Here is a 12,487-nt window from a genome sequence, read left to right on the forward strand (position 1 = left end):
CAACTTGCGTGCAATAAAATCAGAGTCCTTATTGAAAAGGGAAAAAAAATCTTGTTTTTTTTTAATTTTGTTATTTTTGTCATTGTGCTTGTTTGCTTTCATTTTTGTAATAATTATGAGTCACATTTTCTTGCATGTCTCTAGGTGCCTCTGCTCCAGCCATTAACTGCTTCTTGTTTTTTATGGCATACAGGTGTAGCCATCTTGCGGGCTTATAGCCCTGAGTCTTCATCAGACTCGGGCAATGAGACTAACTCTTCTGAAATGACAGAAGGTTCTGAGCTAGCTGCAGCCCAGAAGCAGTCGGAAAGTCTCTCCCGCATGTTCTTGGCCACTCACGAAGGCTATCACCCTCTGGCAGAAGAGCAGACAGAGTTCCCCACCTCCAAAGCCCCCTCAGGGGGCTTGCCTCCAAAGTCCTCCCATGGCCTGGCTGCTCGCCCAGTGACCGACCTTCCACCCAAAGTTGTGCCTTCCAAGCAGATTCTTCACACAGACCACATGGAAATGGAGCCAGAAACCATGGAGACCAAGTCGGTCACGGACTATTTTAGCAAACTACATATGGGGTCAGTGACATATTCCTGTACCAGCAAAAGGAAAAGCAAACTTGCTGAGGGAGAGGGCAAAGCCTCCCTGAGTGGGAATGTGCCAGGAAAAAAACAGCAAGGAACCAAAATGGCAGAGATGGAGGAGGACACCAAAGGCAAAGTTGGCACTGTGTCTTCGAGAGACAGTCCACACCTCAGCACTTTTAACCTGGAGAGAACTGCCTTTCGCAAGGACAGCCAAAGATGGTATGTGGCCTCTGATAGTGGGGTGGTAGAGAAAAGCGGCGTGGAAGCACCAGCCATGAAAACTTTTCCCAGAGGTCCGGGTCTGGGAAACAGGGAGGCCGAAGGGAAGGAGGATGGTGCTGTGGAAGGAGAGGCTGATGACAGTTCAGGACTTGACCAAGGGGACCGCTTTCTAACAGACATGGCCTGCGTGGCCTCAGCCAAAGACTTAGAAAACCCTGAAGATGCTGATTCGCCCACTTGTGACCATGCCACTAAGCTTCCTGAGGCTGAAGATAGCGTGGCCCGCCTTTGTGACTACCATTTGGCTAAGCGGATGTCATCCCTGCAGAGTGAGGGCCATTTTTCTCTACAGAGCTCTCAAGGCTCTTCAGTGGACACAGGCTGTGGCCCAGGCAGCGGTAGTAGTACCTGTGCCACTCCTGTGGAATCGCCCCTCTGCCCCTCCATGGCTAAGCACCTGATTCCAGATGCTTCTGGAAAAGGAGGGAGTTATATTTCACCGGATGAGAGAGTCCCTGGCCATCCCAACCATGGAGCCACCTTCAAGGAATTACACCCACAGACAGAAGGAATGTGTCCGCGCATGTCAGTGCCTGCTCTGCACACAGCCATTAATGCCGATCCCCTGTTTGGCACTTTGAGAGATGGATGCCATCGATTGCCCAAGATTAAGGAAACCACAGGTACAGCAATGATGGATTTAGTGTTTTATTTTATGTGCCAGGAACACGGGGAACCTTATTTACAACAAACCTAAAAATATAGAGTAATAGGTAGAAAAGAGGCCACAGAGCTGTTAAGAAGCAATCATTGACTCATTGGCAATAAATAGTGGCTTCTCAATCGGGAACAATGTGGGAAATAGGGTTTTCTCATTATAATCTTGCTTTGCTCTTACTTTAGGATTTGATGGAGTCATAAATTCTGTTCTGAGTTCTGAATGCAGAGGTCCCCATATGACTCCCGGCTACAACATAGTATTGCTTAAGGTCACATGATACATTCATTTCCTTCTTGCTGAGATAATCCCTTTCTAGTCTTGCTGCTGTGTTGTTTAGGGAAGGATATGGAGCAGACATGGAGGGAGGCTGTAGGTTTGTCAAAATTCTCTGTGTCTCAGCAGAGTCATAGATTCTTCCCTCACCCTTAAGGAACACCTTCCCTAAAGTAATAGTCTCATGTCTTTTATGGACACCAGTGTTGGGAAGAATACGAAGGATTATGACAAGCCCCTCAAATCAAATCTATATCAAGTAGAATTAATAACACAGGCACTTTTGTGTCCACCTTAACCCACCACCCAGCAGGCTCACCCTCTTCCTGGCCTATTTGGTTGATCATCAGGTGACCCAAGTAGAAGCTCTTAATGTTTCCCGTTCTGACACTGGTGTTTTTCCCATAGTGGCCAGTAAAGGTTACTGAGATCTCATACAAGTTGATTTCTAGTTCTACCTTTAAAAAATATCCTTCAGAGTCTTCAGAAGATTTTCTAGTTCTCCCCCAAACTCACCATTAGCTTTGGCTGCCTTGGAAAAGTTGACTGTGAATGTTACCCAACTTATTGTCTAGCAGCGTGGTCACCTATAAATCATACAAACAGTGCCTTTTAACCCTCCATGGCTTGCAGAGAGCCTTTTCCTCCATTACCTCTTGCTCTTCTTCACATGACAGCTTCTTTTTCTTATGGACATTGAGTAATTTGTCTAGTGTCTTGACCTTAAGCACTATACCAAGCAAATGTCACAACTCATGTTGTCCTTTTAAAACAGGTAGCTGAATTAATTAGCAAGAATTCAATTTAGACACTTAAAAATGGTAACCCATGCCACAATTAAGCCAACTCCCTTAAGATGGAACTTAAATATCTCAATCTCAATTTTGTTGGAATAATATATACAGTGTAATGTTTATTTACTAACTATATGTCTAACCTTTCATAGGTACATACCATGAGCAAGAAAATTCATGAAATGCAATTGTCTCTACACAAATGTTTCAGATTTCTAGACAAGTTCATCTGGGTCAGTAGGTCAAGGAGTAATAGACTCCACGAGTTTTTGCCATCTGTTGACATCAGAAACTGTTATGTGAAGTCAGGGAGGAATCTTTGGGAAGCTGGGTAGTCTTGACACATGGCAGCTCTTTTAAAATGGACCCTTGAAAAATAACAGCTATCGAATAAAGCAGCAGTGAAAATGTTCACCCGGGGATGCTTAACGACTCTCTCTGTTTTTCTACTACCCCTAGTGTAGCTTTGACAGAGCCTGGGAAGGAGAGACAAGGAGGCATGCCTTCAGCTTGGTCTCAACACCCTGAAGCTGATCCCATCCTGCTACCATCAAATATTCACTTGGAATCAAAGGTGCCAAGCCCAAATCAAGACCCTAATGATTTCTCCCAAGCAAACCAGGCATTTGGAGAGGCTGTGAGCTGGTGGCCAGCAGATCTGAGAGGGGGGAGCCTCAGGACACCCCCCAGCCAGAGGGCACTCAGACAAAGCAGCAGTGTCCTCTCAGGACCCGTAGGTTTGGAGACCTTCCAAGAGAGAACCAAGGGTGCAGTCAGCTTGAAGTATCCAGGTATCACAGAAGCACATGAGGCCAGTTCAGAAAGACGAGTGGAACTCCCCCTGGGGAAGAAGCTCACCAAAAGTTTTTCCCAAAGCTCGATGCACTTTATCCCTGAGGGAAAGTTTCACAAAAGGTCCCTAGTGTCTCATAAAGACTCAAAGCTGTATAGGACCCTACCCTTGCGGAAGCTGGAGGGCAGCAACTGGAGATGCCGAGGGCCCTTCAGCTACTGTTTTCTGAACCAAGGGCAGGATGAAGATGGGGATGAGGAGGAAGAGGAGGAAGAGACCACCCTTCAGGTCTCTTGCCTCTATCGACCACAGATAACTCAAGCCATGCAGGAACCAAGCAAGTCATCTCTGGGTATTGGACTGCAGAAACAAGGAGAACTGTCGAGGGGGCCAATGCTGAAGGTCTGGACAGAAGACTCCAGTGGCCCAGATGACTTGGACTTCAGCAGTCTGGCTTTTGATGCCCGAATTGCAAGAATAAATGCCCTAAAGGCTAGCACATATGGAATGCCCGATGGGTTCCTTGAAGCCCAGAATGATGCCAATGAGCTGCTCTGTCTTGTCAGGGCAACCAAGGCGAAGAGGGAGGAATCACGCCCTGAAGCATATGACCTTACACTTTCTCAGTATAAGCAACTGTTATCCATTGAGTCCAGACAGTTGGGAAGTGCCTGTAGAAAAATGGCAATGGCCGAGAAAAGCCCAGAAGAGATGCTTTTAGCTATGAGTTCCAGTTTTCAAGTGCTCTGTTGCCTAACAGAAGCTTGTATGCGGTTGGTGAAAGTCGTGAACTCTGAAACACAGCGGCAGGAAATTGTAGCGAAGATTGATGAAGTGGTCATAAACTATATTTGTCTCCTGAAAGCTGCTGAGGCAGCCACTGGCAAGACCACTGGGGATCCTAGTATTGGACTATCGATACGACATTCAACCACCATGGCCGCTCTTGTAAGCACACTAACACGTTCTCTCAAGATGCTTTTAAATAAATAAATATGAAAGTCACATCATAATCTACCTTTGCAAAGCCATACGTGAACTTTTCTTTACTTTCTGTGTACATTGAACAGATGTCTCCTTTCTTCTCTCTGTATATTTTGTTCTTTTATATAAAATAGGAGATAGAAGTTACATTGATGAAATGTTGAAATGTCCCAATCAGATGTATTCTGTTTATATTATACATATATTACATGTAAAAGGAATATATGAGAAAATGATGGCATTTGGCTATTTTTCATATAGTCAAAACTCCAGGCATATGATGTGAAATTTTAAATTTTACCATATTAGAGGAAAGCAATGAATCCTATTCCCTATCCTTCCAAGTGGATACTTAGAGACCCTATCATTCATATTTAGAAGTAAAAATCAAAAGAAAAAATAGAAAAGAAATCAAAATGTATATAAAATAGTTCTTGTGTTTTAAAAGTTATGATTTTAAGCATTGGAACTAGCAAAAGGATATTTAAAATTCAAGAAGCTATTATGAATTATTAGAAAATATCTATAATAAATTAACTTTTGCTCATAGTGTTTTGTTATTGGATGCTTTCTTCCAAGAATTCCCACATATTTAATTTTGGTTTATGCTGCAGATGGGCAGGGGGTGGGGTAGATTCCATTGTGTCAACATAAACGCTCTTTATAGTATTTCTGGACATTAAAACTTCCCCAAACAGAAGAACAGAGGAAACAATGGGCAGGATCCTAGGCAGTAGCTAAAGGTATGGCTTATCTAATTGCATAAAATAAATGGAATTAGTAAGGCCAAAATTAAATTGTTTAGTGAAAAAGAGAGATCTGCTTTGACTCAACATCAAAATACATAAACCAAAGGCATTCTTTTCTTCCGATTCAACCATGAAGCTTATGACTTCCTTTAGAGAGCACCTAGTAAAATATTCATAGAATTACACAAAACAGAAGACATAATCATCACAAAAAGTACAGACCCGGTGTTGTAAATCAGACCACACACCAGCACCTGCGAAGCACATCTTAGCCTTTAGCTCGCAGCCCTCGGCTCTAAGAGCTTCCTGTGGCACCTACCTTATTGGAGCTATGGCTAGACACAAACCATGGAAGGACAGCCTACTACTACTGAGACAAAAGTTCAAATCTAGGATGTTCCAGTAAATCAAGGAGAGATGACTACTCTGATCATTGAAACCATGATTCAAAACGTAGTATTTCTTTAATGAATACTTCATTTGGCTGATAGAAATATGAAATCAGAACAAAAACATGGCAAATTTGACCATTTCAAGTGAAACTAAGGGAATGCAAAGGTGTGTTCTCAACTATCATCTCTCTAAAACTATATTTGGATCAAAACAAAAGAAGGCAAACTCTTTGATCATAAGTTAAATTGATATGTACATATGTAGTTCCTGGATCACTCTGTAGTCAAGCTCTCCACATTCTATTTATGTAAATGGCTTCTTAGAATAAGAGTAGTATAGCAAGAACCAATATTTCCCATTTTTCTAGCCTGCCGTGCAGGAGACCTAGCAAGGTCCACAGTGACTCAGCAAAAGCCACACCACAGATTTATAGATTGTAATCAATGGAAGGTGTTCAGACATGTGTTATTATAAATAATGTTTGATTAAATAATAAAACATTATTTCATTATGATTCTAAATATTTGGTGTTTTGCTATTGAGAGACATTAGTGGTGTTTACTGTGGAAAATTGTAGTAAATATTCTGTGTACTATAATACAAACAATAATAGGATGTGTGCTCTGTGTCAGACAATGTGCTAAACATTATCACATGTATTATCTCATTTAATCATCTATACGGTCTCTTGGTTTGGACACTATATTAGTTCCTTCTGGTGGCATTATGGTTTAGAAGTTATGAAATGTGGGGCTTGGGATCTGAAACATCTTGATTTAAATTTTGGTCCTGCCATTCGCTAGCCCTTTCATCTTCAGAAAGTTATCTTTTTTGCAGTCTCGATTTCCTTATTGTGAAATGGACTTCAGTAATGAGATCTATTTCCATAGGGTTTTCACAAGTTTTAAGTAAAATTGTGTATTGTAAAGTTCTATCCACAATATCTGATGGAGAATAAGTATTCAATGTTAGATATTATAATTATCATGATTGTTGTGTTACCTATATTGCCCAAGATACTATGTGGAGGATGTTTGTTTTCTATGCATATTGTATCCTGACTGTGTGCAGAACACATTATGTATAGTGCATATACTGAAAAGAAGCTTACAAGAAAATGATGGTCCTTTCTCAAATTGCAAATCTAGCTAGAACAACTTCCTAGTCCATTGTGGTTCTTTGAGAAGCCTCAGGGAAATAGCTCTGGGTCTTTCTAGTCAATCTCATATTTCCTGTGGCTACTCAAGTAAGTTTCTGTTCTCCTAAACAGTCTTTACTATTCAAAAGTCTCAAAAGGCCCCCTTCCTTTCACTAAGCATGGGGCTTCTCACTGAAGCCCAGGTCCATTAGCATATAGGAAGAACATACTAGAATGATACTTGTGTTTATTTTTATCTAGTTTTTTATGTTTGTGTATGTTTTATAATGGCTAATAGTACAGTGGTATATGTACATGATTTTAAATAAATAAATAAATAAATAATCAAACAAATAAGCCTGGTGCATATATGCAAAAATCCTGTCACAGGTAGAGTTACAGTCGTTAAAGTTTGAAGAGTATGGAACTGGAGAGCAAAGCTACCTGGCACTGGAGTTTGTCACCTTTCAGTGTCTCCTCTGTTTTCCCAAGTATATCCCCCACCACTTTTATTAGGCAGTCCTTATAAAAGGTACAAATGTGTGCAAGGTTGCACACAATTCTACAAGGAACCAATTGGGGACTCATTGCCCATCACCTCCTGACCAGTTTTACTTTCTCCATTTCTACTCACCTCCTTCCAGCCTGTGTGATTTAGAAGCAAATCCCAGACATCATCTTGTTTAATCCATGAATATTTCAGTAAAAATCTTCTGGGAATAAGAAGTTGTAAACATAACCATGCCACTTCACATATCAGAAATGAACAATTTCTCCACATCATTAAACAAGCGCTAGAGAAATGAATGGTAATGAAAACGAAAATCCTTGACAAACCCGGCCACCAAAGACATTATCCACAATTGCTGTCTCTTTCCCCCATCACCAGTTTCTATATACATTTTGGGGTCTTCATTCTTCTGAGTCTAACTTTGAACTCAGAAGTGGTCTGAGCACTTGGACCCCAATTCCCTCATACTTATGCAAGTGGATTTGTCAGAAGGCACATAGTTGGCATGAGAGGGAGAGGTGTCACATGAAAAACAATTGCAGCATTAGTGAGAACCACTATTTGATACAGTTTCTTTGGGTGTCAAAGTTAACACAAATGCCACCAACTTTCTGTTCAACAGGAATGAATCTAATGGTACAGGCAAATATTTTCTAGAAAAGAGAGGCTGAAAATAAGTTTTGAAACCACCAGGTACAATATCAATACAAGAGTTTGATTCCTTTTGCTAAGAACTCCATCTTTCATGGTAAAGACGCTCCACCCACTTACATTCTGATTCCATAGACTTCCAATGCAAATTGTCATATACCTTAATGTTATCTCTGAGCCACTCAGAATGTTGCTTTAATCTCTTTTGCCTGAAGTTTGCTTGATTTGGAAATGGGGCAATTTGTTCTTTATCATTCACTGGGCTCCTGATAACTGTTTTTTGAAATTGGAAATCTAAGGAGATCAAATCAGCTATGTTCGCCAATTTCTTATCTAAACACTTAGAAAGTTACATGTATGTCCTATATAAGACCTTGGGTTCCATTCCCAGAAGTGAGGGGAAAGGGGAGGGGAGAGAAAGGAAAGGGAAAAGAAAGGAAGGGGGAAAATGAAGAGATGAGAGATAGACATAGAAGATTATGGTTGTGGGGGATAAAAGCACATAAATATTACATTGTCTCTAGCCTGATTTTGTTTTTCCTTTGAACATGATCATTTTTGATGTGTGTGTGTGTGTCTGTCTGTCTGTCTATGAGACAAGCTTTCAATTTGTCTCTATGGATTTCAATATTCATTTTCTCTCTAATAGTACATAAAGTATGCAAAAGAAATTTAGATGCAATGAGCTTAATCCTCCCTCAAAGGCAGATTAAAGTAATAGCTACCCAGCTTTAAAATATCAAGGAACAAGAATTCAATTTTTTAAACTGAGGTTATATTTATAGCAACTTAACCATCATCACCAAACTGGGTATTCTTAGTTATTCCAGTTATCCCTTGCCTACCTATCTCAACTTAAAAATATTTTGAAACTGATTTTTTTGAGAATTTCACACAATATATAACTGAAATACCCACTCCAATTTCTCCTGTCCAATTCCCCCCAGGTCTCCCCAGCACATGCACCCCCCATCTTCTTATTCCTCCTCAGTTAGAGGCAGAGCCTCCTAAGTCTCTCCGTCACCGACTCTGGAAGAAGAAATTTAGTTGGCTCACTCTTGTGCAGGTGGTCACAGATGCTGCAAGGGCAAAAGTGGCTTGGCCATGTGATGATTAGAGACCAGCATGTCCTAAGATTCCTGCCCAGGCTCAGGCTCTCGCGTTCTTCGCCTGCCACCCCCAAGATGTTCTTTGAGCCTTGGAAGGAGGGTTGAGAAAGATCATTTTGTAATTTTAAAGCCCCACATAGGAATCCATGGGAAAAATTCTACCTCCAAAATGTTGTTGCTGCACAAAATAGTGGAAGAAAACAAAACCTACCCTGCTGGGAAATAGATAGATAATTATCCCATGTGGTTTAGAAAATTAACCTGCTACCTTCAGCTGAGATCCTTCTGGTCTTTCCCACCATATTTATAATTACACCTCATTTTTTCTCACATAATCATTTTAGAGCCTTCGATTTTTTTAATTTGCATTCTTCTTGCTTATTCTCATTTCCACCTCACAGCTTGAAGCAAACTTCTGTGCCATATGTGACGTATTGTTCGCAATATGTGGGTAAAATTCACTATAGCCATAGATTTATACGGTATTTGTACTTTATTTTCTTATTGTTTGAGAGTTTCATATATGCATATGTGTTTGTGATCAAATTCAGTCCATTTCCTCCCTCCCAACCTTTCTCTTACCTTCCTATCACTTTCCTTTCCCATATCTCATTTACTCTGTTTTGAAACCCACAGAGTCTGCTTAGTTTTGCCCTTGTATGAGTGCATGTAGGACTATATACCGGTGCATGGTAGCCTTAGCCCATTCTCTCCCAAACCCTTCTCTTATCTCCCTATCACTTTCCTTTCCCACAGAGCCTACTTAGTGCTGTCTTTATGTGAATGACTGTGGGACTATCTACTAGTGCGTGGAAGTCTTTCAGGGAGTTCATCCCTGAAGAAAACTACCCTCCCTCCCTAGCTATCACCTGTCAAAAGCTGCTCAACTAAGAGTAGGAGTTCATGAGCCCCCTCCAAATTCATGGGGAGATTTTGCCGGCATCGTTCATTCTTCTGTACATCTTGTGTACATAGTCATAGCCACTGTAATTTTGTCTATGCAGCAGCCTTCTCATAGCCAATAAAGCAGTTTCACAGCAAACACCCACTGATTCTAACTCCTACAATATTTCTGACCCCCTCGTTCACTATGATTCTTGTGTTTTAGGGAGACGGTGTGATATGGCTGTCCAATTTAGAACTTGAGTAGACCATAGTATCCTATTTTCTGAATGCTACAGAAAAAAGCAGCTCCTCTGATGAGCTCATCTATAACAGAAGAACTAATTAATATATACATATAGAAATAAGAAATAGGAGGTCAGTTTAATACTGTGTCCTCTTAGCAGAATTAAGGCATTAGGGTCTCCTTATGGTTTATGACTTTATCAATCCATGAGTTTTTGGTCCAAATAATAGTGCCTGGCATAATTCTGTGGAGTGGGCCTAAAATCACATTAGAAAATGGTTGGTTATTTCCATAACATTTTTGCAAGTGGGACTACCCTGTCTGGCCTGTAGTTATTGCAGGTCACAAGGTTCACAAAAGGGTAACACAGATGCTAACTTCCCTATAGTGGGCAGAAGTATGAAGAGAGATCATGAACACTACAGACCTTCGAAAAAGCCAAATGGAAAACTGCTACTATGGAAGCTTCTTACCAGGGATCTTAATTTCCTTGGAAACCTCCAACTAAATGCTATTTCTACTGTTTCCATCTTCACTGGTGTCTGTTGTCTATCTATCCTGCCTTCCCATCAATAATCCATGACTATTTTCTGTCTCCTACTTTAAAAAGGCAGGCTGATTCTACTCACTTATTCAACAGCTATAAATAACTTCCTAACGGTGGGCAAATACCGTGTGGGCATAGTGATTAATAAGACTGATAAACCTTCTAGCAAAGACAGAGTGCCTATTCTAGAGTGAGTAAGCCTTTATCATTCTCTGCCAAAAGAGGAGTTCAGAAGCAGTGTCCTTCCAAACAGCCTTTATCTGCAGGCTATATCTGAATGAGAAAATGGCAGGCTGACACTTAGTGACCAGAATAAAATACAGTTAGGCAAAAGAAAAAAAAATCTCAAAATTTGAATATACTTTCTACCAATTAATTCCAAATGGCTAAGGACAGTAGAAAATTTTGTGAAACTAGCTGGAGTTTTGTTTGTTTAGGTTCTCACGAAGTAGACCAGACTGGCTAGGAACTTGAAACCCTCTTGCCTCACCCACCTGAGTTCTAAGACTATATCTAAGCAACTCCATGCCTGGCTTTCCAGTCTTTTACATTACTCTCCTGCCAGGTACAGGCACAACCTGGAATCATTAGTGAGACCATGCCTTAGAAGATAAACAAAGAATCGGGGTAGTAAATATGGTCAACGTACTGAGATATAGTTTAGAAAAAAAATGTTTTGGTCAAGTCCAACCACTATGGATAATGAATATATACCAATTTTAAAAACTCTCAAGAACTCAAGAAATAAGCAAAGAACATGAGAAACTACATAACTTAAGCAGGTCTTTCCCATAAAACCTTATCAAGAGTAGTTTGAAAAGTTCTGTGCTTTGACAAATTGTCATGCACTTTTCTATGTTTTGATGACCTGCTAACAGTTTTTGCATTTGTGGTTTGTGTCTTATGAAATGGCGCACGCCTTTAATCCCAGCACTTGGGAGGCAGAGGCAGGCGGATCTCTGTGAGTTCGAGACCAGCCTGGTCTACAAGAGCTAGTTCCAGGACAGGCTCCAAAACCACAGAGAAACCCTGTCTCGAAAATCCAAAAAAAAAAAAAAAAAAAAAAAAAAAAAAAAATACCTCAAAGATTTCTTTTAATGTGACTTTTTTTGTCACTTCCTCTGAGACAGCTTCATCCTTTTCTCTCAAGTACTCTCCTTCACTGCATGTCTCTGACTGCACATAGATAGTTCCAAATGAAGACGCTGTCATTCCCACTGTCAGCTGCGGCTTCAATTACTCCACCTCCAGCACAGCCACTTTTGGCTTCTTTGTGGCACTTTTGGCTTTGCTAGCTGGTTTTTTATCCCAGTGTCCCATTTTTCTAAACTGTTCTTGGGTCTGTCTCATCACTCGGGGAACCGAGGGAGGCAGCACAGCTACAGGCTCTGCTCTGTGCAGGAACTGACCAGCGGGTACTCAGTGAGCAGTTGCTGTCAGTCTTTGAAAGACATGATGTGATTGGTTGCTAACCATCACACAATATTCTATTTACATATTGAATTTTGGATTGAAGAGTTTGCCCCAAAGTGGGTCCTCTAAACAATGACAGATAACATGCCATAGTAAGGGAATTCAAACCATGTTGCTAGACACTAGTGATCAAATAAAACATAACAACTGAAAATCATGTTTATCAAATTATGAATATTGAGGAGTGTCATACTCTGGCATGTAAAATATCTAAGCCATCCTTCAAAAATAGTATCCTTCATTATCCAAAAGAATTTTTCTGCAGTAATGGACATTTTTCTAACTGTGATGCTAAAAATGGTAGCAATTAATTCCATGTGACTGCTGGGCTCTTTGAACATGGCTGACCAAGGAACTGATTTTGTAGCTTTATATAATTTAAATTGATTTAAACATAAACTTGTGTTCTTACTTGACATTTT

General features: G+C 40.5%; 1 protein-coding gene across 8 annotated transcripts in view; it reads left to right on the plus strand.

Annotated features, from left to right (window-relative positions):
- Frmpd4 (FERM and PDZ domain containing 4) overlaps positions 1–6,970 on the plus strand; it is a 631,873-nt gene extending 624,903 nt beyond the window's left edge. For 7 of the 8 annotated variants that reach the window (XM_057759464.1, XM_057759460.1, XM_057759459.1 and 4 more), the window contains 2 exons: positions 194–1,483; positions 3,053–6,970. In XM_057759464.1, coding sequence (XP_057615447.1) covers positions 194–1,483; positions 3,053–4,374 — 2,612 coding nt within the window. In that variant the 3' untranslated portion in view covers positions 4,375–6,970. Of the gene's footprint in view, positions 1–193; positions 1,484–3,047 lie in introns of all 8 variants that reach the window. The other variant, XM_057759465.1, reaches the window with a different exon arrangement.
- The last annotated feature ends 5,517 nt before the right edge of the window (positions 6,971–12,487 follow it).

The sequence above is a fragment of the Chionomys nivalis genome, chromosome X (assembly GCF_950005125.1).
Source record: "Chionomys nivalis chromosome X, mChiNiv1.1, whole genome shotgun sequence".
In the NCBI taxonomy this organism is placed as follows: domain Eukaryota; kingdom Metazoa; phylum Chordata; class Mammalia; order Rodentia; family Cricetidae; genus Chionomys; species Chionomys nivalis.